The 26,774-nt window shown below is 45.6% G+C and overlaps 1 protein-coding gene across 6 annotated transcripts; it reads left to right on the top strand.

Moving 5' to 3' along the window:
- Nucleotides 1-228: 228 nt before the first annotated feature.
- Nucleotides 229-26,591, top strand: zgc:91944 (HNF-1_N and homeodomain domain-containing protein). Of its 6 annotated transcripts, none has more exons than XR_006759017.1 (12): nt 229-479; nt 993-1,085; nt 3,181-3,616; nt 10,217-10,302; nt 13,292-13,402; nt 14,900-15,157; nt 20,130-20,286; nt 23,734-23,816; nt 23,992-24,087; nt 24,344-24,462; nt 24,894-25,184; nt 25,273-26,587. XR_006759017.1 is itself a non-coding variant. In XM_014143177.2 (11 exons), exons 2-11 carry the CDS (start codon nt 1,007-1,009, stop codon nt 25,038-25,040), a joined length of 1,572 nt encoding a protein of 523 aa, XP_013998652.2. In that variant the 5' UTR covers nt 229-479; nt 962-1,006; the 3' UTR covers nt 25,041-26,588. The 6 variants fall into 6 exon arrangements, 3 of the variants coding, with proteins under 3 accessions (XP_013998652.2, XP_013998651.2, XP_013998653.2); XR_006759016.1 differs by having other exon boundaries at nt 24,894-25,228; nt 25,310-26,587; XR_001320736.2 differs by having other exon boundaries at nt 24,894-25,272; nt 25,391-26,587.
- The last annotated feature ends 183 nt before the right edge of the window (nt 26,592-26,774 follow it).

Raw genomic sequence — 26,774 nt, 5'->3', positions numbered from 1 at the left:
ATTGCCAAATAGTGTTTTATCAATCAAACTTATTAACAAAGCCTTTTTTTTTGTCACAAAATGTTTTGCCTCAAAGTGCTTTACAGATCACTTTATTGTAGGCTAATGGCTATAAGGTTTGCACTATTACGTTTTTTTTTGAGAACTGAATGCATTAATGAATTTAAAAAAATAAAAAACGTTTTGATTTTCCCTCCCAGATGAATAACTTCCTATATCATCCCGGGACAGTGTGGTGGGGGTTAAAGGTCAGAAACTGAGACCGACTCCCCGTTTCTCTACGGTTCTGCTGCTGCTGCATCCCGGGACAATGTGACCCTGCACGGATCACCTTCATCAGCTAGTTAGAAACCGTTTACGAAGTGGGTCGGTCGACGTGCACCGTTGAGCATTTCAAGAGAAGTGCCCACATAGCGTCCCCTGCTGCGTTATAGCTACCCATTTAAACGGCTGCAGCTTACCACAGCAGCGGGAGGGAGGTAAGATAAAAGGGGCGCTGCCGGTTAGCATCATGTGTCTGCATTAGCATGCCATTATCTCCCACCTCGGCTAAATCAACATACTTTTGGTGCAAACTTCTCTGGTTTATGACCTAATTAGCGTACGCTAGCTATTGGTGCAATGTGGACGCAATGAGCTAGCTAGCGTTTACAACTTAGCTAAAGTTTGCTACTTTTTAATAGCTTGCAAGTTACTGTCAACAGATTATAGATAGCTAGCGAGCTAATAATTAGCTAGCATGATAAGCTAACCATATAACCGAACCAGACTGCAGCACGTCAGTGAAAGTGACTGGCGCATCTCACCTGGCAATTGGCTAACAACAAGCTAAGCTTGATAGCTAGTTAGCTAACTTATTTAGTAACAAACCACATCTAATTTAACTACAAAACGTTGATCATATTTGAAGTGAAGTTGCAACTAGCTGGCTAGTTGACTACAGTGACATTTCCTCCTTTAGTCTTTACCCCCCGCCTACCTCTCCCCGGCAGCTCTCCATCGAGCCATGCGACAGTGGTGCCTCCCGGCTGCGGCACCGCGAACCGAACCTCTGCCCACAGGGCGCCTCTCACCGCCGCTGTCAGGTAGGCTGCAGTCTGGCACTGTAATGCCGTGGACAGGGGCAAAGACACACATTCTTTTACAATCAATGCACAGATTTTAATTATTCATGTCAGTACATAGATAGCATTCAACATCATGGCAATAAATACATAGGTTATTTCGGAAATGTATTCAGACCCCTTGACTTTTTCCAAAATGTGTTATGTTACAGCCTTATTCTAAAATAGATTTAATATACACATAAATCCCATAATGACAAAGTAAAAACAGTTTTTTTGAAAAAAATAAAAGGAAATATGATATTGACATAAGTATTCAGACCCTTTACTCAGTACTTTGTTGAAGCACCTTTTGGCAGTGATTACAGCCTTGAGTCTAATTGGGTATGATGCTACAAGCTTGGCACACCTGTATTTGGGGAGTTTCTCCCATTCTTCTCTGTAGATCCTCTCAAGCTCTGTCAGGTTGGATGGGGAGCGTCGCTGCACAGCTATTTAAGTCTCTCCAGAGATGTTCGATCAGGTTCAAGTCCGGGCTCTGGCTGGGCCACTCAAGGACATTCAGAGGCTTGTCCCGAAGCCATTCCTCCTTTGTCTTGGCTGTGTGCTTAGGGTCGTTGTCCTGTTGGAAGGTGGACCTTTGCCCCAGTCTGAGGTCCTAAGCTCTCTGGAGCAGGTTTTCATGAAGTATCTCTCTGTACTTTGCTCTGTTCATTTTTACCCTCAATCCTGACTAGTTTCCTAGTCCCTGCCGCTGAAAAACATCCCCACGGCACTATGCTGCCACCACCATGCTTCACCGTAGGGATGGTGCCAGGTTTCCTCCAGATGTGACGCTTGTCATTCAGGCCAAAGAGTTCAATCTTGGATTCATCAGACCAGAGAATCTTGTTTCTCGTGGTCTGAGAGTCCTTTAGGTGCCTTTTGGCAAACTCCAAGCAGTCGGTCATGTGCCTTTTTTAATGACAAGTGGCTTCCGTCTTGCCACTCTGCCATAAAGGCCTGTTTGGTGGAGTGCTGCAGAGATGGTTGTCCTTCTGGAAGGTTCTCCCATCTCCACAGAGGAACTCTGGAACACTGTCAGAGTGATCATCAGGTTCTTGGTCACCTCCCTGACAAAGGCCCTTCTCCCCCGATTGCTCAGTTTGGCCGGGCGGCCAGCTCTAGGAAGAGTCTTGATGGTTCCAAACTTCTTCCATTCAAGAGTGATGGAGGCCACTGTGTTCCTGGGGACCTTCAATGCTGCAGAAATGTTTAGGTACCCTTCCCCAGATCTGTGCCTCGACTAAATCCTGTCTCTGAGCTCTACGGACAATTCCTTCGACCTCATGGCTTGGTTTTTGCTCTGACATGCACTGTCAACTGTGGGACCTTATATAGACAGGTGTGTGCCTTTGCAAATCATGTCCAATCAATTGAATTTACCACAGGTGGACTCCAAGTTGTAGAAACATCTCAAGGATGATCAATGGAAACAGGATGCACCTGAGCTCAATTTTGAGTCTCATAGCAAAGTGTCTGAATACTTACGTAAATAAGGTATTTCTGTTTTCTATTTTTAATAATTATGCAAACATTTCTTAACCTGTTTTCGCTTTGTCATTATGGGGGTATTGTGTGTAGATTGATGAGGAATTGTACTTATTTAATCCATTTTAGAACAAGGCTGTAATGTAACAACATTTGGAAAAAGGGAAGGGGTCTCAATACATTCTGAATATACTATCTTATTATAACTTAATGAGTAATCAGGCTGTGACTGTCTTATACCCAGGACAAATATGTAAGCGATGTGACTGTGCCAAAGTTCAGCCCGCAACTAGGCATTTATATTAACAGTTCTGACTTTTTACTTTTATGTTTACTGAGGCCTCCAGTTAAAGTAAGTCAGAGATGTTAAATGATAATATAGATGCCTAGTTGCGGGACAAGGGAAGCCAGATTCATGAATGACCCACAGTTACCCCATGGAGAAGGATGCAGCCTCACACTGACTATAAATCCAGCTATATTTTTCTTTGTAAATCAAATTGATAACAACGTGTCTCTGATACAGTATTTTAGAGACCTTTTTGAAAGTGTGTGTGAACTAGTCATGTCTGTTTTAACCCGTTAGATGTCAGGATGGAGTGTTGTGAGGTGGAGCCACGCTATACCATCGAGCAGATCGACCTCCTCCAGCGTCTCCGTCTCTCAGGGATGACCAAGCCACAGATCATCCAGGCTTTGGCGTCCCTAGAGCGGCTAGATCCCGACCATCGCCCCCCGTACTGCAATGACACCCACACCGCCAACCCCACAACCAACACTACCCCTACCACAGCCTCCGCCCCAGCCCCTTCCTCCTCTTCCTCCTCCTCTTCCTCCCTCTCCCTGGCCTCCGTCACCACACAGACACCCGGGCTGGATGGCGCCTCCCTGTCGCCTAGCAACAGCTACGAAACCTCGCCCCCGCCGCTGTACCCCCCGGCAGTCGGAGTTCAGAGGTCATTCAGCTATGACATGGCGGAGGAGGACTGGGACCTGGAGGAGAAGGTGGAGGAGTACATGAGGTGAGGAGGGGGCAAGAGGGAAGTTGAGAGAGTGGGTTTCATTAATGGAGACAGGAAAGGAGAAAAGAGATGTGGGCCTATAGGACAGTAATGAGGAGAGATGTGGGCCTATAGGACAGTAATGAGGAGCGATGTGGGCCTATAGGACAGTAATGAGGAGAGATGTGGGCCTATAGGACAGTAATGAGGAGAGATGTGGGCCTATAGGACAGTAATGAGGAGCGATGTGGGCCTATAGGACAGTAATGAGGAGAGGTGTGGGCCTATAGGATAGTACTGAGGAGAGATGTGGGCCTATAGGACAGTACTGAGGAGCGATGTGGGCCTATAGGACAGTAATGAGGAGCGATGTGGGCCTATAGGACAGTAATGAGGAGAGATGTGGGCCTACTGCTTAAGAGATGTGGGCCTACTGCTTAAGAGATGTGGGCCTATAGGACAGTAATGAGGAGAGGTGTGGGCCTATAGGACAGTAATGAGGAGAGATGTGGGCCTATAGGACAGTAATGAGGAGAGATGTGGGCCTATAGGACAGTAATGAGGAGAGATGTGGGCCTATAGGACAGTAATGAGGAGCGATGTGGGCCTATAGGACAGTAATGAGGAGCGATGTGGGCCTATAGGACAGTAATGAGGAGAGGTGTGGGCCTATAGGATAGTAATGAGGAGAGATGTGAGACTACTGCTTAAAGAGATGTGGGTCTATAGGATAGTACTGAGGAGAGATGTGGGCCTATAGGATAGGAATGAGGAGAGATGTGGGCCTATAGGATAGTAATGAGGAGAGGTGTGGGCCTATAGGACAGTAATGAGGAGAGGTGTGGGCCTATAGGACAGTAATGAGGAGCGATGTGGGCCTATAGGACAGTACTGAGGAGCGATGTGGGCCTATAGGACAGTAATGAGGAGAGATGTGAGCCTACTGCTTAAAGAGATGTGGGTCTATAGGATAGTACTGAGGAGAGATGTGGGCCTAAAGGATAGGAATGAGGAGAGATGTGGGCCTATAGGATAGTAATGAGGAGAGGTGTGGGCCTATAGGACAGTAATGAGGAGAGGTGTGGGCCTATAGGACAGTAATGAGGAGAGGTGTGGGCCTATAGGACAGTAATGAGGAGAGGTGTGGGCCTATAGGACAGTAATGAGGAGAGGTGTGGGCCTATAGGACAGTAATGAGGAGAGGTGTGGGCCTATAGGACAGTAATGAGGAGAGGTGTGGGCCTATAGGACAGTAATGAGGAGAGGTGTGGGCCTATAGGATAGTAATGAGGAGAGATGTGGGCCTACTGCTTAAGAGATGTGGGCCTACTGCTTAAGAGATGTGGGCCTACTGCTTAAGAGATGTGGGCCTATAGGACAGTAATGAGGAGAGGTGTGGGCCTATAGGACAGTAATGAGGAGAGGTGTGGGCCTATAGGACAGTAATGAGGAGAGGTGTGGGCCTATAGGACAGTAATGAGGAGAGGTGTGGGCCTATAGGACAGTAATGAGGAGAGGTGTGGGCCTATAGGACAGTAATGAGGAGAGGTATAGGCCTACTTCTTAAAGAGATGGTAGAAGAAGATTAGGAGAGAATAATGAAACATGAAAAAGAGAAGGATGGTTATTTGAGGTGAACACAGTAAGAGAGGGAGAAGAGAAACTAGTCTTGCATCTGGAGAGGAGGAGGAGGAGGATGATTATATCATTATCAGGTAATGACCAGAGTCCCTGGTGACAATGACTTATTCTCCTACTGTTAGCTGTCAGCCTGGCTGATTTGGGTCAGGTGTGTAGGGAGGGGTGGATAAAGAGATGATTGCATTCAGGCAATCATACATATCTACCTCCATCACTCCAGTATCCCTGTACATTGTTAATATGGTACTGACCCTGTATATAGTCACTTTACCCCTATACATATCTGCCTCCATCACTCCAGTATCCCTGCACATTGTTAATATGGTATTGAACTGACCCTGTATATAGTATGGTATTAACTGACCCTGTATATAGTATGGTATTAACTGTATATAGTATGGTATTAACTGTATATAGTATGGTATTAACTGACCCTTTATATAGTATGGTATTAACTGTATATAGTATGGTATTAACTGTATATAGTATGGTATTAACTGACCCTGTATATAGTATGGTATTAACTGACCCTGTATATAGTATGGTATTAACTGACCCTGTATATAGTATGGTATTAACTGTATATAGTATGGTATTAACTGTATATAGTATGGTATTAACTGACCCTGTATATAGTATGGTATTAACTGTATATAGTATGGTATTAACTGTATATAGTATGGTATTAACTGACCCTGTATATAGTATGGTATTAACTGTATATAGTATGGTATTAACTGACCCTGTATATAGCTGACCCTGTATATAGTATGGTATTAACTGTATATAGTATGGTATTAACTGACCCTGTATATAGTATGGTATTAACTGACCCTGTATATAGTATGGTATTAACTGACCCTGTATATAGTATGGTATTAACTGTATATAGTATGGTATTAACTGACCCTGTATATAGTATGGTATGAACTGTATATAGTATGGTATGAACTGTATATAGTATGGTATGAACTGTATATAGTATTGTATGAACTGTATATAGTATGGTATGAACTGTATATAGTATGAACTGTATATAGTATGGTATGAACTGTATATAGTATGAACTGTATATAGTATGGTATGAACTGTATATAGTATGGTATGAACTGTATATAGTATGGTATGAACTGTATATGGAATGAACTGTATATAGTATGGTATTAACTGTATATAGTATGGTATTAACTGACCCTGTATATAGTATGGTATTAACTGTATATAGTATGGTATTAACTGACCCTGTATATAGTATGGTATTAACTGTATATAGTATGGTATGAACTGAACCTGTATATAGTATGGTATGAACTGTATATAGTATGGTATTAACTGAACCTGTATATAGTATGGCATTAACTGATCCTGTATACAACACAATGTAACTCCAAATCAATCACACTTCTGTGAAATCAAACTGTCCACTTAGGAAGCAACACTGATTGACAATACATTTCACATGCTGTTGTGCAAATGGATTAGACAACAGGTGGAAATTATAGGCAATTAGCAAGACACCCCCAATAAAGGAGTGGTTCTGCAGGTGGGGACCACAGACCACTTCTCAGTTTCTATGCTTCCTGGCTGATGTTTTGGTCACTTTTGAATGCTGGCGGTGCTTTCACTCTAGTGGTAGCATGAGAAGGAGTCTACAACCCACACAAGTGGCTCAGGTAGTGCAGCTCATCCAGGATGGCACATCAATGCGAGCTGTGGCAGGAAGGTTTGCTGTGTCTGTCAGCGTAGTGTCCAGAGCATGGAGGCGCTACCAGGAGACAGGCCAGTACATCAGGAGACGTGGAGGAGGCCGTAGGAGGGCAACAACCCAGCAGCAGGACGGCTACCTCTGCCTTTGTGCAAGGAGGAGCAGGAGAAGCACTGCCAGAGCCCTGCAAAATGACCTCCAGCAGGCCACAAATGTGCATGTGTCTGCTCAAACGGTCAGAAACAGACTCCATGAGGGTGGTATGAGGGCCCGACGTCCACAGGTGGGGCGCAGGTCCTAATCCAGGCACTTGTCATCTCCCGTCTGGATTACTGCAACTCGCTGTTGGCTGGGCTCCCTGCCTGTGCCATTAAACCCCTACAACTCATCCAGAACGCCGCAGCCCGTCTGGTGTTCAACTTTCCCAAGTTCTCTCACGTCACCCCGCTCCTCCGCTCTCTCCACTGGCTTCCAGTTGAAGCTCGCATCCGCTACAAGACCATGGTGATTGCCTACGGAGCTGTGAAGGGAACGGCACCTCCATACCTTCAGGCTCTGATCAGGCCCTACACCCAAACAATGGCACTGCGTTCATCCACCTCTGGCCTGCTGGCCCCCCTACCTCTGAGGAAGCACAGTTCCCGCTCAGCCCAGTCAAAACTGTTCGCTGCTCTGGCACCCCAATGGTGGAACAAGCTCCCTCACGACGCCAGGACAGCGGAGTCAATCACCACCTTCCGGAGACACCTGAAACCCCACCTCTTTAAGGAATACCTAGGATAGGATAAAGTAATCCTTCTAACCCCCCCTTAAAAGATTTAGATGCACTATTGTAAAGTGGTTGTTCCACTGGATATCATAAGGTGAATGCACCAATTTGTAAGTCGCTCTGGATAAGAGCGTCTGCTAAATGACTTAAATTTTTACGTAATGTAATGTAAATGTAATGTATTGAACTGACCCTGTATATAGTATGGTATTATCTGTATATAGTATGGTATTAACTGTATATAGTATGGTATTGAACTGACCCTGTATATAGTATGGTATTAACTGGCCCTGTATATAGTATGGTATTTAACTGGCCCTGTATATAGTATGGTATTGAACTGACCCTGTAAATAGTATGGTATTAACTGACCCTGTATATAGTATGGTATTAACTGACCCTGTATATAGTATGGTATTAACTGTATATAGTATGGTATGAACTGAACCTGTATATAGTATGGTATGAACTGATCCTGTATATAGTATGGTATTAACTGTATATAGTATGGTATTAACTGTATATAGTATGGTATTAACTGACCCTGTATATAGTATGGTATTAACTGTATATAGTATGGTATGAACTGACCCTGTATATAGTATGGTATGAACTGACCCTGTATATAGTATGGTATTGCAAGCTGCCACACACACACTATACGATACATTTATTAAACATGAGTGTGAGTTTTTGTCCCAACCTGGCTCGTAGGAAGTGACAAAGAGCTCTTATAGGACCAGGTCACAAAAAAATTATCAATAATTTTGCTCTCTTTATTTAGCCATCTTACATATCAAATATTATTTGTTCATCAAAAATGGTGAATAACTCACCACAGGTTAATGAGAAGGGTGTGCTTGAAAGGATGCACATAACTCTGCAATGTTGGGTTGTATTGGAGAGAGTCTCAGTCTTAAATCATCTTCCACACACAGTCTGTGCCTGTATTTAGTTTTCATGCTAGTGAGGGCCGAGGATCCACTCTCACATAGGTACGTGGTTGCAAAGGGCATCAGCGTCTTTTAACAGCGTAATTTGCCAAAGCAAGAAACTCTGAGCGCAGCCCTATTCAGAAATCCGGCAATGGCTTCTGATTTCAATTCCCGCACATTGAATATAGTTGCGGAGAGTCCCTGTAATCCTAGATTCAGATCATTCAGGCGAGGAAAAAACGACACCCAGATAGGTCAGTTGCGTGAGAAACTCGTCATCGTTCAAACGGTCAGACAAGTGAAAATTATGGTCAGTAATGAACTTTAAACTCGTCTCAATAAATAAATAAAAAACCTGTCAGTACTTTGCCCCTTGATAACCAACGCACTTCTGTACGTTTGTCTACATACGGACCGTTAGTGGAATTCCCGTGAGGGATTACCGGTTAATGTGATTGGATGTTAATTATTTGACTAGGCTACCTGTATTTGACATTGTGTTGTTATTTCGCTGAACACTAGATGGTTTCATGTTATTTTTGGCAGTGAAACGAGGCTACTCAGGCGATGGGGGGAAAAACATCACCCAAATGTATAGCCCCGTTGGAAAATCTAATTGGACTGTTTGAAAATGTGAATCACATTTATTTTTATTTTTTTTACGTACCCCAGACGGCATTAGTAGATCCACATTAGTGCAGATGTGATGAGGCAGGACGTGTGTGTGGTCTGTTCTTCCTCTGTGGTGTCTGTTGCAGGAAGTGTGTGTGTGTGTGGTCTGTTCTTCAAATCAAAGGTAATTGGTCACATACACATATTTAGCAGATGTTATTGCTGGTGTAGCAAAATGCTTATGTTCCTAGCTCCAACAGTGTAGTACTATCTAACGATACACACATCTAAAAGTAAATTAATGGAATTAAGGAATTTATAAATATTAGGATGAGCAATGTCGGACTGGCATAGACTAAAATACACTAGAATAGAATACAGTATATACATATGAGATGAGTAAAGCACTATGTAAATATTATTAAAGTGACCAGTGATTCCATGTCTGTATATGGGGCCGCAGCCTCTAAGGTGCAGGGTTGCGTAACCGGGTGGTAGCTGGCTAGTGATGGCTATTTAACAGTCTGATGGCCTTGAGATAGAAGTTGTTTTTCAGTCTCTTGGTCCCAGCTTTGATGCACCTGTACTGACCTCTCCTTCTGGATGGTAGCGGGGTGAACAGGCAGTGGCTCGGGTGGTTGTGGTCCTCTGATCTTTTTGGCCTTCCTGTGACATCAGGTGCTGTAGGTGTCCTAGAGGGCAGGTAGTTTGCCCCCGGTGATGCGTTGTGCAGACCGCACCACCCTCTGGAGAGCCCTGCAGTTGCAGGGCGGTGCAGTTGCCGTACCAGGCGGTGATACAGCCCGACAGGATGCTCTCAATTGTGCATCTGTTGAGGGAGAGGTTATTTTCCTGGCACCACTCCGCCAGGGCCCTCACCTCCTCCCTGTAGGCTGTCTGGTCGTTGTTGGTAATCTGTCCTACTATGTCTGCTAACTCTGTGGTGCCTGTTCTTCTAGGAGGGACAGTAACCTGGTGAAGGAGGAAATCAAAACCTTCCTCAACAACCGCAGGATCTCCCAGGCCATCGTGGGACAGGTCACAGGTAATACATTTATTCTGCTCAGACAGCTTTCAGTGTACCTGTGGCATCTCTTTTTTTTGGGGGGGGGTACTGTTTATGTCGTTTTGTTTGGCTATTACTGTCTTTCTGTTTAGGATATTTTCGAATGGGTCCACCCTGGCTCTCTTCTCCTCCCCTCATTCTCTTCTCCTCTTCTCCTCTCCTCCTCCACCCTGGCTCTCTTCTCCTCCCCTCATTCTCTTCTCCTCCTTCACCCTGGCTCTCTTCTCCTCTTCTCCTCCCCTCATTCTCTTCTCCTCCTTCACCCTGGCTCTCTTCTCCCCTCATTCTCTTCTCCTCCTTCACCCTGGCTCTCTTCTCCTCTTCTCCTCCTCTCATTCTCTTCTCCTCCTTCACCCTGGCTCTCTTCTCCTCTTCTCCTCCCCTCATTCTCCTCTTCTCCTCCCCTCATTCTCTTCTCCTCCTTCACCCTGGCTCTCTTTCTCTTCTTCTCCTCCCCTCCTTCTCTTCTCCCCTCCTTCTCTTCTCTTCTCCCTAGGTATCAGTCAGAGTTACATCTCCTGTCTTCTCTCTAGGTATCAGTCAGAGTTACATCTCCTGTCTTCTCTCTAGGTATCAGTCAGTTACATCTCCTGTCTTCTCCCTAGGTATCAGTCAGTTACATCTCCTGTCTTCTCCCTAGGTATCAGTCAGTTACATCTCCTGTCTTCTCCCTAGGTATCAGTCAGAGTTACATCTCCTGTCTTCTCTCTAGGTATCAGTCAGTTACATCTCCTGTCTTCTCTCTAGGTATCAGTCAGTTACATCTCCTGTCTTCTCCCTAGGTATCAGTCAGAGTTACATCTCCTGTCTTCTCTCTAGGTATCAGTCAGAGTTACATCTCCTGTCTTCGCCCTAGGTATCAGTCAGAGTTACATCTCCTGTCTTCTCTCTAGGTATCAGTCAGAGTTACATCTCCTGTCTTCTCCCTAGGTATCAGTCAGAGTTACATCTCCTGTCTTCTCCCTAGGTATCAGTCAGAGTTACATCTCCTGTCTTCTCTCTAGGTATCAGTCAGTTACATCTCCTGTCTTCTCCCTAGGTATCAGTCAGAGTTACATCTCCTGTCTTCTCCCTAGGTATCAGTCAGAGTTACATCTCATGTCATCTCTCTAGGTATCAGTCAGAGTTACATCTCCTGTCTTCTCTCTAGGTATCAGTCAGAGTTACATCTCCTGTCTTCTCCCTAGGTATCAGTCAGAGTTACATCTCCTGTCTTCTCTCTAGGTATCAGTCAGAGTTACATCTCCTGTCTTCTCTCTAGGTATCAGTCAGTTACATCTCCTGTCTTCTCTCTAGGTATCAGTCAGAGTTACATCTCCTGTCTTCTCCCTAGGTATCAGTCAGAGTTACATCTCCTGTATTCTCCCTAGGTATCAGTCAGTTACATCTCCTGTCTTCTCCCTAGGTATCAGTCAGAGTTACATCTCCTGTCTTCTCCCTAGGTATCAGTCAGAGTTACATCTCCTGTCTTCTCCCTAGGTATCAGTCAGAGTTACATCTCCTGTCTTCTCTCTAGGTATCAGTCAGAGTTACATCTCCTGTCTTCTCCCTAGGTATCAGTCAGAGTTACATCTCCTGTCTTCTCCCTAGGTATCAGTCAGAGTTACATCTCCTGTCTTCTCCCTAGGTATCAGTCAGAGTTACATCTCCTGTCTTCTCCCTAGGTATCAGTCAGAGTTACATCTCCTGTCTTCTCCCTAGGTATCAGTCAGTTACATCTCCTGTCTTCTCCCTAGGTATCAGTCAGAGTTACATCTCCTGTCTTCTCCCTAGGTATCAGTCAGAGTTACATCTCCTGTCTTCTCCCTAGGTATCAGTCAGTTACATCTCCTGTCTTCTCTCTAGGTATCAGTCAGTTACATCTCCTGTCTTCTCTCTAGGTATCAGTCAGTTACATCTCCTGTCTTCTCCCTAGGTATCAGTCAGAGTTACATCTCCTGTCTTCTCCCTAGGTATCAGTCAGTTACATCTCCTGTCTTCTCTCTAGGTATCAGTCAGTTACATCTCCTGTCTTCTCCCTAGGTATCAGTCAGAGTTACATCTCCTGTCTTCTCCCTAGGTATCAGTCAGAGTTACATCTCCTGTCTTCTCCCTAGGTATCAGTCAGAGTTACATCTCCTGTCTTCTCTCTAGGTATCAGTCAGAGTTACATCTCCTGTCTTCTCCCTAGGTATCAGTCAGAGTTACATCTCCTGTCTTCTCCCTAGGTATCAGTCAGTTACATCTCCTGTCTTCTCCCTAGGTATCAGTCAGTTACATCTCCTGTCTTCTCCCTAGGTATCAGTCAGAGTTACATCTCCTGTCTTCTCTCTAGGTATCAGTCAGTTACATCTCCTGTCTTCTCCCTAGGTATCAGTCAGAGTTACATCTCCTGTCTTCTCCCTAGGTATCAGTCAGAGTTACATCTCCTGTCTTCTCCCTAGGTATCAGTCAGAGTTACATCTCCTGTCTTCTCTCTAGGTATCAGTCAGTTACATCTCCTGTCTTCTCCCTAGGTATCAGTCAGTTACATCTCCTGTCTTCTCCCTAGGTATCAGTCAGAGTTACATCTCCTGTCTTCTCCCTAGGTATCAGTCAGAGTTACATCTCCTGTCTTCTCTCTAGGTATCAGTCAGAGTTACATCTCCTGTCTTCTCTCTAGGTATTAGTCAGAGTTACATCTCCTGTCTTCTCTCTAGGTATCAGTCAGTTACATCTCCTGTCTTCTCCCTAGGTATCAGTCAGAGTTACATCTCCTGTCTTCTCCCTAGGTATCAGTCAGAGTTACATCTCCTGTCTTCTCTCTAGGTATCAGTCAGAGTTACATCTCCTGTCTTCTCTCTAGGTATCAGTCAGTTACATCTCCTGTCTTCTCCCTAGGTATCAGTCAGAGTTACATCTCCTGTCTTCTCTCTAGGTATCAGTCAGTTACATCTCCTGTCTTCTCCCTAGGTATCAGTCAGAGTTACATCTCCTGTCTTCTCCCTAGGTATCAGTCAGAGTTACATCTCCCAGTGGTTGCTGCAGCAGGGCTTGGAGATGAGCGACTCCAAACGCAGATCTTTCTACCGCTGGTACCTGCTAGAGAAGAACAACCCAGGTAAGAGCCACGGTAGGAGCTGGAGGCTACTGTTTGCTGGGTGTATCGTGCTAGAGGAGGAAAGGGTTCATGTTGACTCTATGACAAATTTATGGGATCTTTTGAAAGCTGCTTGTGCCATCTCCCTCTGTCCATTAGTTTATGTCCCATCCCTGTGACCAAGCATTGTGACACGGACGGATGCACCACACACACACACACACACACACACACACAGAGTCATGGAGGGCTGGCTAGAGTTCAGTGAAGGACAGAGATCAGAGATATTTATGACTCCCAAAGACAAGACACAGTAGGATAAAAACAGATCTGTCACTGTAGATGCTAATCCATAACATTAGTCATCTGGCTTGAATGAATGTGCTTTCCATTTAGCTATGGCTTAAAGAGAGAGTTCTAGATTTTGGCAATTACGCTAGCTGTTCCTGTTGACTTTCTGTCTTTGCGCTAACGCTAGTTAGCAATGTCTCTTGAAACTACCTTCGACTTCCTTCAAACTACACACAGAGACATAAAAATGATATCTATGAGTGGGGCTCCCGAGTGGCGCAGCGGTCTAAGGCACTGCATTTTGGGGTTGAGGCGTCACTACAGACACCCTGGTTCGAATCCAGGCTGTATTCCAACTGGCCGTGATTTGGTGTCCCGTAGGGCGGCGCACAATTTGGCCCAGCGTCGTCCGCGTTTGGCCGTCATTGTAAATAACCAAGTCAGTTAAGAACAAATTGTTGGTTAAATAAAAAAAAATATGACTCTGGTAAAGTAGAAAAAGGGGGTTAATTGCCAAATTCTCGAACTATCCCTTTTAAGACAAGCTAGAGTAGCATTGTGACCTGATGAGAGAATTAACATAAACTGCAGACATGTACAGATGCACTAGGAGGGTTTTCTAAACTAAACGTTTTGCTCAATTCTACATCAGCAAGCGACGTAGCCTAAATAATGGAATGTTTAGGCTACGTCCCACTGTCTTTGAGTCACCATACAAGTGATTTTACTCCTATGTCAGTCACGTGCATGAAATAAGCCCTCCTCATACCATCTCCTCTCCTTTGCCACTGCTGCTTTCCTCTGTGTGACTCTGTCCTGTTCCTGGATATGCTGGTTTTCATTCCTACATGGCTAACAATGATAGCCCTATCGCAAAACACTAACAGTGATGCTAATTCTGGATCCTAATGCTAACACGTTGCCTAGCATTTCTCTATGCTTTTTTCTCTCTCTCTACCGAGCAGGCATTTTAATAATTCTACAATTATTATCTTCTTTGGAGCTGTATACCTTTTCAGAACAGAACTAAACGTTCAGTACGATTCAGCTATAAAACAAGTTATGTCTGGCCTGCCGTTTGAATAAACTATATTCCTGTTGATAGCCATAAAAACAGGTGATTTTGATTGACTGCAAGTATCAACTTGGCTTCTGCTAAAACTCTCAAACCGTCTCCGTATATCTGGCTTTGGCCTGACCACTGGTTTGGTTTTGTCCTGACTGAAGGGCTGAGGTGGAGTGAAAGCCAGCATGGCCCGGCGGCTCTGGGCCTGGGGCTCAGTGGTCTCGGCCAGGGGCTGGGCCAAAACCTGGGCTCTGGACCCAGGGCAGCCAGGGGAGGGGACAGAGACGTCACAGGGACGGGCAACGCCGCTACGGGCGCCACAGCCACTACAGCCGCGACCGCCTCCACCACCTGGGGCAGACAGAGAGAGCTGCTGATGCACCTGCTGCCATGGTACACTGCAGCCGCCACACAGCCAGGTAACCAGCAGCCAGGTAACCAGCAGCCAGGTAACCAGCAGCCGCACAGCCAGGTAACCAGCCAGCCAGGTAACCAGCAGCCGCCAGCAGCCAGGTAACCAGCCGCCAGGTAACCAGCCGCCACACAGCCAGGTAACCAGCAGCCAGGTAACCAGCAGCCAGGTAACCAGCAGCCAGGTAACCAGCAGCCGCACAGCCAGGTAACCAGCAGCCGCACAGCCAGGTAACCAGCAGCCAGGTAACCAGCAGCCGCACAGCCAGGTAACCAGCAGCCGCACAGCCAGGTAACCAGCCGCCAGGTAACCAGCCGCCACACAGCCAGGTAACCAGCCGCCAGGTAACCAGCCGCCACACAGCCAGGTAACAAGCAGCCGCGCAGCCAGGTAACAAGCAGCCAGCAGCCGCGCAGCCAGGTAACCAGCAGCCAGCAGCCGCGCAGCCAGGTAACCAGCAGCCGCGCAGCCAGGTAACCAGCAGCCGCGCAGCCAGGTAACCAGCAGCCCCGCAACCAGGTAACTCGCAGCCAGGTAACTTGCAGCCAGGTAACCCGCAGCTAGGTAACGAGCAGCCAGGTAGCCAGCCGCCGCGTAGCCAGGTAACCAGCCGCCGCGTAGCCAGGTAGCCAGCCGCCGCGCAGCCAGGTAACGAGCAGCCACCGCGCAGCCAGGTAACGAGCAGCCAGGTAGCCAGCCGCCAGGTAGCCAGCCGCCGCGCAGCCAGGTAGCCAGCCGCCGCGCAGCCAGGTAGCCAGCCGCCGCGCAGCCAGGTAGCCAGCCGCCGCGCAGCCAGGTAACCAGCCGCCGCGCAGCCAGATAACGAGCAGCCACACAGCCAGGTAACCAGCAGCCAGGTAGCTAGCCGCCGTGTAGCCAGCCGCCGCGCAGCCAGGTAACCAGCTGCCAGGTAACCAGCCGCAACAGGACTGAGGAGGGAAACCGGGTTTTACATTTAGTTTTGTATATCGTTTCACATTTGAATTTTCTTTTTGGCCAAATCAGATTTTGGAATGGAATAAAGGTGTGAGGAATGGCCTGTATTATTTTAGACTCAGTAAGGGCACTGTGTTGTGACATCTGTCTGAGTCATGGAGGACTGGAGCTGATACATGCCTGTGATCACTTGATCTAGTCCACTCTGTCTGATACGTGACTGTGATCACTTGACCTAGTCCACTCTGTCTGAGTCATGGAAGACTGGAGCTGATGCGTGCCTGTGATCACATGACCTAGCCTGCATGCCTACAGTGCATTCGGAGATTTTTCAGACCTCTTCCCTTTTTCCAAATGTTGTTAAGTTATACAGCCTTATTCTAAAATGGATTGAATAAAAAATATGAGGTCCCACAGTTGACAATGCATGTCAGAGCAAAAACAAAGCCACGAGGTCGAAGGAATTGTCCGTAGATCTGGGGAAGGGTATGCAGCATTGAAAGTCCCCAAGATCACTGTGGCCTCCATCATTCTTTAATGGAAGAAGTTTGGAACCACCAAGACTCTTCCTAGAGCTGGCCTCCCGGCCAAATTGAGAAATTGGGTGAGAAGGGCTGTGGTCATGGTCACTCTGACAGAGCTCCAGCGTTCCTCTGTGGAGATGGGAGAAACTTCTAGAAGGACAACCATCTCTGCAGCACTCCACCAATCAGGCCTTTATGGTAGAGTGGCCAGACGGAAGCCACTCCTCAGTAAAAGGCACATGACAGTCCGCTTGGAGTTTCAGACCATGAGAAACATGATTCTCTGGTCCGATGAAACCAAGATTGGCCTGAATGCCAAGCGGCACGTCTGGAGGAAACCTGGCACCATCCCTACGGTGAAGCATGGTTGTGGCAACATCATGCTGTGGGGATGTTTTTCAGCGGCAGGGACTGGGAGACTAGTCAAATCAAATTCAAATCAAATCAAATTTATTTATATAGCCCTTCGTACATCAGCTGATATCTCAAAGTGCTGTACAGAAACCCAGCCTAAAACCCCAAACAGCAAGCAATGCAGGGGAAAGAAGCACGGTGGCTAGGAAAAACTCCCTAGGAAAAACTCCCTAGAAAGGCCAAAAACCTAGGAAGGAACCTAGAGAGGAACCAGGCCAGTCCTCTTCTGGCTGTGCAGGGTGGATATTATAACAGAACATGGTCAAGATGTTAAAATGTTCATAAATGACCAGCATGGTCAAATAATAATAATCATAGTAGTTGTCGAGGGTGCAACAAGCACGTCCGGTGAACAGGTCAGGGTTCCATAGCCGCAGGCAGAACAGTTGAAACTGGAGCAGCAGCACGGCCAGGTGGACTGGGGACAGCAAGGAGTCATCATACCAGGTAGTCCTGAGGCATGGTCCTAGGGCTCAGGTCCTCCGAGAGAAAGAGAGAAAAAGAGAATTAGAGAGCATATTTAAATACACACAGGACACCGTATAAGACAAGAGAAATACTCCAGATGTAACAGACTGATCCTAGCCCCCCGACACATAAACTACTGCAGCATAAATACTGGAGGCTGAGACAGGAGGGATCAGAAGACACTGGCCCCATCCGATGATACCCCCGGACAGGGCCAAACAGGCAGGATATAACCCCACCCACTTTGCCAAAGCACAGCCCCCACACCACTAGAGGGATGTCTCCAACCATAACTTACCGTCCTAAGACAAGGCAGAGTATAGCCCACAACGATCTCCGCCATGGCACAACCCAAGGGGGGGCGCCAACCCAGACAGGAAGACCAGGTCAGTGACTCAACCCACTCAAGTGACGCACCCCTCCCATGGACGGCATGGAAGAACACCAGTAAGCCAGTGACTCAGCCCCTGTAAAAGGGTTAGAGGCAGAGAATCCCAGTGGAAAGAGGGGAACCGGCAAGGCAGAGACAGCAAGGGCGGTTCGTTGCGCCAGCCTTTCCGTTCACCTTCACACTCCTGGGCCAGACTATACTTAATCATAAGACCTACTGAAGAGATAAGTCTTCAGTAAAGACTTAAAGGTTGAGACTGAGTCTGCGTCTCTCACATTGGTAGGCAGACCATTCCATAAAAATGGAGCTCTATAGGAGAAAGCCCTGCCTCCAGCCGTTTGCTTAGAAATTCTAGGGACAATTAGGAGGCCTGCGTCTTGTGACCGTAGCGTACGTGTAGGTATGTACGGCAGGACCAAATCAGAAAGATAGGTAGGAGCAAGCCCATGTAATGCTTTGTAGGTTAGCAGTAAAACCTTGAAATCAGCCCTTGCCTTAACAGGAAGCCAGTGTAGGGAGGCTAGCACTGGAGTAATATGATCAAATTTTTTGGTTCTAGTCAGGATTCTAGCAGCCGTATTTAGCACTAACTGAAGTTTGTTTAGTGCTTTATCCGGGTAGCCGGAAAGTAGAGCATTGCAGTAGTCCAGCCTAGAAGTAACAAAAGCATGGATTAATTTTTCTGCGTCATTTTTGGACAAAGTTTCTGATTTTTGCAATGTTACGTAGATGGAAAAAAGCTGTCCTTGAAACAGTCTTGATATGTTCTTCAAAAGAGAGATCAGGGTCCAGAGTAACGCCGAGGTCCTTCACAGTTTTATTTGAGACGACTGTACAACCATCCAGATTAATCGTCAGATTCAACAGAAGATCTCTTTGTTTCTTGGGCCCTAGAACAAGCATCTCTGTTTTGTCCGAGTTTAAAAGTAGAAAGTTTGCAGCCATCCACTTCCTTATGTCTGAAACACAGGCTTCTAGCGAGGGCAATTTTGGGGCTTCACCATGTTTCATTGAAATGTACAGCTGTGTGTCGTCCGCATAGCAGTGAAATTTAACATTATGTTTTCGAATGACATCCCCAAGAGGTAAAATATATAGTGAAAACAATAGTGGTCCTAAAACGGAACCTTGAGGAACACCGAAATTTACAATTGATTTGTCAGAGGACAAACCATTCACAGAGACAAACTGATATCTTTCCGACCGATAAGATCTAAACCAGGCCAGAACTTGTCCATGTAGACCAATTTGGGTTTCCAATCTCTCCAAAAGAATGTGGTGATCGATGGTATCAAAAGCGGCACTAAGATCTAGTCAGGATGGAGGGTAATATGAACGGGAAAGTACAGAGAGATCCTTGATGAAAACCTGCTCCAGAGCGCTCAGGACCTCAGACTGGGACGCAGGTTCACCTTCCAACAGGACAACAACCCTAAGCACACAGCCAAGACAACACAGGAGTGGCTTTGGGACAAGTCTCTGAATGTCCTTGAGTGGGCCAGCCAGAGCCCGGACTTGAACCCAATCGAACATCTCTGGAGAGACTGTGCAATAGCTGTGCATCAACACTCCCCATCCAATCCTGACAGAACTTGAGAGGATCTGCAAAGAAGAATGAGAGAAACTCCTCAAATACAGGTGTGCTAAGCTTGTAGCATCATACCCAAGAAGACTCAAAGCTGTAATCTCTGCCACAGTTGCTTCAACAAAGTACTGAGTAAAGGGTCTGAATAATTATGTAAATGTGATTATAAATTATTATTTTTTAAATTAATAATAATAATAATGTTTTTACCTGTTTTACCTTTCTCTGTGTGTGTGTGTGTGTGTGTGTGTGTGTGTGTGTGTGTGTGTGTGTGTGTGTGTGTGTGTGTGTGTGTGTGTGTGTGTGTGTGTGTGTGTGTGTGTGTGTGTGTGTGTGTGTGTGTGTGGATAAGGGGAAAATAAACATTTTAATAATTTTTTGAAAAAGGCTGTAACGTAACAAAATGTTGAAAAAGTCAAGGGATCATGAATACTTTACGAATGCACTGTATGTCCACTGTCTGCCTTCCTGGTGGGTTTTTACTGTGTCCTGTATCGTAAATGTTGACTTGTCTTGAAACAGTTTTATACTTTAGCAAAATAAAATAGTTATTGAACAATCAGGCTACTAGTTGCAATCAGTGATCTTTTACATTTTTTGGGGTGTGTTTTCTCCTCCATTCTTTTTATTGTCATCCCTCCCTCCCTGTTACCTGCTATAGGTGCTACCCTGTCGATGCGCTCTCTGGTGAAGGAGGAGCCTGATTGGAGGACGGTGGTCAGTCCCGGGGAGAGGAGCGGGGTGGTGGGCGGTCCTCTGAGGCTGCGGAGGGGAAGCAGGTTCACCTGGAGGAAGGAGTGCCAGTCAATCATGGAGAGGTGAGCCAATCACAGACCCTGATTGGGTCAGGTTTCCATGACAACGGATCCAAAACAGATTCTCCACTCAGCGCTAACCAATGGGGGTTGAGTCTATTCATGTTAGTGATTTTGTCGCTAAAACATTTTTTTTTTAGGGGTGTGTTCATTTCGCTTCAACGTTTGCTACGTTGCGTGGCGGTTTGTATTGAATGACAACGTTTCCCCAAAAATTGTGCCTTTTTTTGAGGTATGTTTGCTCTCGTTTGGTGGTTGGTGAGGTTGCTTGAGCCGCACTGAGAATTGGAAAAATTATGAAAGTCAACTGTCCATTAATCTAGAACATGTTTTGGAAGTCTGATGAGTGGACCCCAACCCTGGTCTAGGCTGGAGAGCTATGGGGTGTCCAGGCTTTTGTTCCAGCACTAAACAATAATAGTGGTTGATTCTATTGAAGTTTGTGATAGGGCTTCTAATTTAACTTCCTGTGTGTGGCGCAGCGGTCTAAGACACTGCATCTCCGTGCAAGAGGCCTGGTTCGATCCCGGGCTGTATCACAACCGTCCGTGATCAGGAGTCTCATAGGGCGGCACGCAATTGGCCCAGCGTCGTCCTGGTTAGGGGAGTGTTTGGCGGGGATAGGCCGTCATTGTAAATGAGAATTTGTTCTTAGCTGACTTGCCTAGTTTAAATAAAGGTTAAATACAACAGTCGACATGATTCAATGACAGCCTACCCTGGCCAAAACCCTCCCCTTTACCCGGACACATTGGGCTTGTTAGGGCTCTGAAGTGCAAACAATTTGGTCGTATATACGGCAAAATATTTTGTTGTGCGACCCAGGAGTTTTATTTTTTGGGAGTACTGTGAAAAACATCTCCCAGATAATAATTATTGTAATAAGGCTTCACTGTACTCTTGTTTTCAGGGTGCCCTAACAGAAACAAGCGAGTGCAGATTCGATAACATCATGGTTGCACCATTTATCTAGCTCAACCAGGTCAAGAAAGATCTGACCTACAGTACATGTATATTTGAGTCATTTAGCAGACACTCTTTATCTAGACTAGACGGCTCATTCATCTATAGAAGGTGTCACCTCTCACCACCACATCACACAGCTGTACAGCTGGTCCTGCTGCCCAGGCTGATGGGGCTTTTAGTCATGCCGGATGTGACTGTGATCAGATCATTTAGGAGGGGTCATTTTAATGTAGATAGATGGTCTATCACCCCTGCTTACTGACCACTCCCAACCTACTACTGCCAACCTGTAGAATAAACTACTATTTCATTCATTTCACTATTAAGGTGTGTCACTTTGTGGTTCTCTTTCATTGCAAAAAACCAAAAAACACTTTGATCTCATCAGGTGTTTTGCAAGCTGCATGCCACAAGGAATTAACTTTGTTACTTTAAGGTTCATGTGAATGTTTTTGCAGTGTTATTATTGGGTATTGTGTGTAGATTGATGAGGGAAAATATATATATTTAAACGACTTTAGAATAAGGCTGTAAGGTAACAAAATGTGACGGAGGGGTCTGAATACTTTCCGAATGCGCTGTATATTACCTGCGTGACATTTTGTCTCGTCTTATAGCGGGATCGCATTTTATGCTCATAAACCACGTCGTGGGCCTTTTTTTTTTTAAACTACTCGCGCGTTGACGTCGTTAAACATTTGTTTACACTTCGTTCAGTCACGTTTCCTCGTCGGTTATGCTAGCTGAGGGGGCACTGAAAGAAGGGGGGAAAAGTGTAGCTTCTTTAGATCAATGATCATAGCAAACACACACTTTCTTTGATAGCAATGAATGTATGACAGATCTCTTGTCTTGCACGTTGTCATGACAAACCTGCCATTTTCTTTTTTTTTAAAGAGATGGTGTACAGTTTTCAATGTGTTGCGTGTCAATAGGAAAATAGTGCTTTTAGACTGTTGAAACCTACTATTACACATGGTGTTTGTAATTTCATCCACAGGTGTTTTGTATAAACATTTTAGCTTTCATAATAGGCTAATGTATTTCGTTTCTAGGTTACAACATGTGCTTCGGCAGTAGCTAGAATTCATATAGTTAGTATCTCAATAAATTGTTAAAAAATATATATATATTTATATTTTCTGCTGCTCATAGATTTTATATGGTGCTCCTCTAACTTTTTAAATGAATGAAATGTTTTAATTCAGAGCCCAGGATGTAGCTTAACAGATTCTTTATAACCAGTCTATCGTTTTCAGTTTTTTTTTTTTTTAAAGCAAAGCATATCCTAATATAAGCGATCGACTCTGTGATATTTCTAAGCAGAGGGCACTCTCAGTAATGAGAAATACACAGGCGCTTAGACAAGCCACACCAACCAACAGCTCTATGGATTACGCAATACCACTGCAGTGCTGCTACTCCTTTATGGGCAACTTTAGAGTCATTGAAGGACGATACTGTAGAGGTTATTGTGATGGAGGGTGGGTGAGGTGGGAGGCATGGAGGGTGGGTGAGGTGGGAGGCATGGAGGGTGGGTGAGGTGGGAGGCATGGAGGGTGGGTGAGGTGGGAGGCATGGAGGGAGAGGTGGGAGGCATGGAGGGAGAGGTGGGAGGCATGGAGGGAGAGGTGGGAGGCATGGAGAAGGAGGAAGAGACGGAGAAAAATGCTGCTCCTACATTTTGTGAGGTTATTCTTATTCAGACAGGGGCATAGAGAGAGGGGAGGGGCATGGAGAGCGAGAGAGAGAGAGAGAGGAGGGGAATGGAGAGAAAAGGAGAGTGAGTGAAAGAGGGGTATGAAGAGAAAAGGAGAGAGGAGAGGGGCATGGAGAGAAAAGGAGAGAGGGAAGGAGTAGGTGGTCGTCACTACCCTATTTCTCTCCTTAACATCTGACGAATCTGGGCCAATTGTGCGCCTCCCTATGGGACTCCCAATCACGGCCGGTTGTGATACAGCCTGGATTCGAACCAGGGTGTCTGTTGTAACGCCTCAAGCACTGAGATGCAGTGCCTTTAGACCGCTGCACCACTCGGGAACCCAACCCCTCAGGAGCCCAACCCTCGGGAACCTAACCTAAACCACACTGCTAACCTTAAATTAAGACTAAAAAACTATTTTCTTTTCCCCCATGAATCTTACGATATGGACGTTGTCTGTGGTAACTAGTGAAATCTTTTGGTGCAGTATATCTTTCTGTTATTGTAACATTTGGTTATTATTTATGGCCTCCTAGAAGAGGAGAGACAGTGAGAGTTATAAAAACAGTACTGAATGTAAACCACCTAATGTGTCCATTAATCTACCATACCGCTTCAATGAGTGTCTCTGATTGGTTAATGGCCCTGATTTAGGCTGATGTAGCTGCACTGTCATTGGCTGGATGGTGTCTTTCTCCCGCCTCCACTATGATGAGAGTTTGAGATTGGTTATGATCATGGGCAGGAAGGACTCATCTTTCTGTTTTCTTATTGGCTATCAGTTTCTTCGTGGAGAACCAGTACCCTGACGAGGCAAAGAGAGAGGAGATCGCTAATGCCTGCAACTCAGTCATCCAGAAACCTGGTCAGTTTGGATAGAACACGCCTGTAACCAAATCTATCTGTTAGGTCTCTCAAACGTCTTCATTTGTCAATCGAATCCCATGTTTAAAAAGCTCTCATTTTCTCATGAAGAGGGAGCAGCTCACCCAATGAAATGTATTCACTTGTTCATCTTTTTTTCTGTTGTCATTACCCAGGAGGCAAGCTGTCTGAGTTTGAGCGTGTCACGGCTCTGAAGGTGTACAACTGGTTTGCCAACCGCCGGAAGGAGATGAAGAGGCGGGCTAATATAGGTGAGAATCTCTGATGCTCCATACCAAGTCGTGCGCCATACCAAGTCGTGCGCCATACCAATTCGTACACGAGGGACCATCAACTAGATTCAGCCGCGGTATGTTTTTTTTTCGAGAGCAGATAGTTTGGGGGACCAGAACATAATTGCAAATAATTTGTAGACTGGAAATAGACCGCAAGAAGTTGCCCCCCCTCTCATTCGTTATTTACCCTCCTTACTCCTTCCTCCTCTCTCTCTCGCTCTCTCTCCCTCAGAGGCGGCCATCTTGGAGAGTCATGGTATCGAGGTTCGCAGCCCGAGCTGTCACTCCAACGGGGAGGAGCTGGAGCCACATGACTACGCAGAGCAAGTGAATCAACGATTCTTAGAGCAGGTGAGTCAGTGAATCAACGATTCAGTCAGCGAGCCACATGACTACGCAGAGCAAGTGAATCAACGATTCTTAGAGCAGGTGAGTCAGTGAATCAACGATTCAGTCAGCGAGCCACATGACTACGCAGAGCAAGTGAATCAACGATTCTTAGAGCAGGTGAGTCAGTGAATCAACGATTCAGTCAGCGAGCCACATGACTACGCAGAGCAAGTGAATCAACGATTCTTAGAGCAGGTGAGTCAGTGAATCAACGATTCAGTCAGCGAGCCACATGACTACGCAGAGCAAGTGAATCAACGATTCTTAGAGCAGGTGAGTCAGTGAATCAACGATTCAGTTAGCGATTTGTTAAACTATCCCTGAAACGATGAACTGAATTGAATGTATCGGGAGTCAACTGTTTAATAAATGAATACCTTTTTCCTTCACAGGAAGAGATTTCATCCAGGAAGGACCTTGATCAACAAGAACCCTCCTCATTGGCTGCCGTCAATGTCCTTCCCCCTCCTAGCCCCGCCCCTCAGGTCCTGGAACACAAAGCTGACGAATCGAAAAGGGAGACTGTGGATGAGGAGTGACCTATGGGAGAAGAACATCACTAAAGTGTGGATTTCTTTACATATATAAGGGATTAAAAAAAAAGAAAAATGACTGTTCTAAGTGTCTGTCCCCCTAGAGGTCTCCAGGGGTTATGACTGCTCTGAGTGTCTGTCCCCCTAGAGGTCTCCAGGGGTTATGACTGCTCTGAGTGTTTGTCCCCCTAGAGGTCTCCAGGGGTTATGACTGCTCTGAGTGTCTGTCCCCCTAGAGGTCTTCAGGGGTTATGACTGCTCTGTCTGTCCTAGAGGTCTCCAGGGGTTATGACTGCTCTGAGTGTCTGTTCCCCTATAGGTCTTCAGGGGTTATGACTGCTCTGTCTGTCCTAGAGGTCTCCAGGGGTTATGACTGCTCTGAGTGTCTGTCCCCCTAGAGGTCTTCAGGGGTTATGACTGCTCTGAGTGTCTGTCCCCCTAGAGGTCTCCAGGGGTTATGACTGCTCTGAGTGTCTGTCCCCCTATAGGTCTTCAGGGGTTATGACTGCTCTGTCTGTCCTAGAGGTCTTCAGGGGCTATGACAGTCAGAGTTAATAGTGAAGGGTGCTACAGGTCGCTCTGGTGCCTCTAGTGGTAGGGAGGCCACTGTATGTATACAGTAATCATGCTTTATAGTAATGGCAATATTTATCTCTATATATATATATATATATATAGTGCATTCCAAGACTGTCTTAAACGAAAGACAACTCCTTAGAAGGAAGAGGGTTGTACCGGTAAGCGGATATATCGTCCCTTCTATAAGCTAAAAGCCTTTCTTTAAAAAATTTATTTGCGATTTTTCTTTTTAAAAGGTATTGACGAGTGGTTGTGTAAAATGGAACTGGAGCTAAGTGGAGTGGGTAAGGAATGTTTTCAACCTGCAGGTCAGGTGTGTTTGATGATAAGGTGAGTCGGCTGTGTTTGGTTGAAGCGAGCGAGGCTGAGTTTGGTTGATCTTTGGTTTGACGATAGTGTTTCGATAATATCAGCATGATAATATCCGCCTTCTGTGCTCGCTTGAATGTCTGACCTGATCTTAGTAACCTTGTTAGACTTTGGGCTCAATCTGTCGATCGGTCAAGTGATCAATCAAGTAGTCTGGTCAGTGTTAAGAGTCCAACCCTGAGGGACAAACGGAATCTCAGGTAAACCCAAACATGGTGGATGAGGCTGATGAATCGTCCAATATTTCTCTGTAATAAGCTTGTTCAAAGGAATGTTTCATATCATATAATAATATTGACTGTTTTCTGCCAAAACATGAACATCCAGTGAGCAAAAATGGGTTGAAATTACGTCTTTTCAACTTGTTTTCCTCACTGCATTTACTGTGTATTATGTACAGTTGAAGTCGGAAGTTTACATACACCTCAGCCAAATACATTTAAACTCAGTTTTTCATAATTCCTGACATTTAATCCTAGTTAAATGTCCCTGTTTTAGGTCAGTTAGGACCACCACTTTATTTTAAGAATGTGAAATGTCAGAATAATAGTAGAGAGAAGGATTTATTTCAGCTTTTATTTCTTTCATCACATTCCCAGTGGGTCAGACGTTTACATACGCTCAATTAGTATTTGGTAGCATTGCCTTTAAATTGTTTAACTTGGGTCAAACGTTTCGGGTAGCCTTCCACAAGCTTCCCACATTAAGTTGGGTGAATTTTGGCCAATTTCTTCTGACAGAGCTGGTGTAACTGAGTCAGGTTTGTAGGCCTCATTGCTCGCACACGCTTTT

Source organism: Salmo salar, chromosome ssa14, assembly GCF_905237065.1.
Source record: "Salmo salar chromosome ssa14, Ssal_v3.1, whole genome shotgun sequence".
NCBI classification, from domain to species: Eukaryota; Metazoa; Chordata; class Actinopteri; order Salmoniformes; family Salmonidae; genus Salmo; species Salmo salar.
The sequence above is the reverse complement of the archived record's forward strand: the minus strand, read 5'-3'. Positions and strand labels throughout refer to the sequence as shown.

Excerpts from the sequence above, each read along its gene's own strand:
- zgc:91944 (XM_014143177.2), top strand. The coding sequence starts at position 1,007 with ATGCGACAGTGGTGCCTCCCGGCTGCGGCACCGCGAACCGAACCTCTG. Across the intron at positions 13,403-14,899 it reads GCTAGAGAAGAACAACCCAG|GGCTGAGGTGGAGTGAAAGC; the intron begins GTAAGAGCCACG and ends TCCTGACTGAAG. Across the intron at positions 24,088-24,343 it reads GAAGAGGCGGGCTAATATAG|AGGCGGCCATCTTGGAGAGT; the intron begins GTGAGAATCTCT and ends TCTCTCCCTCAG.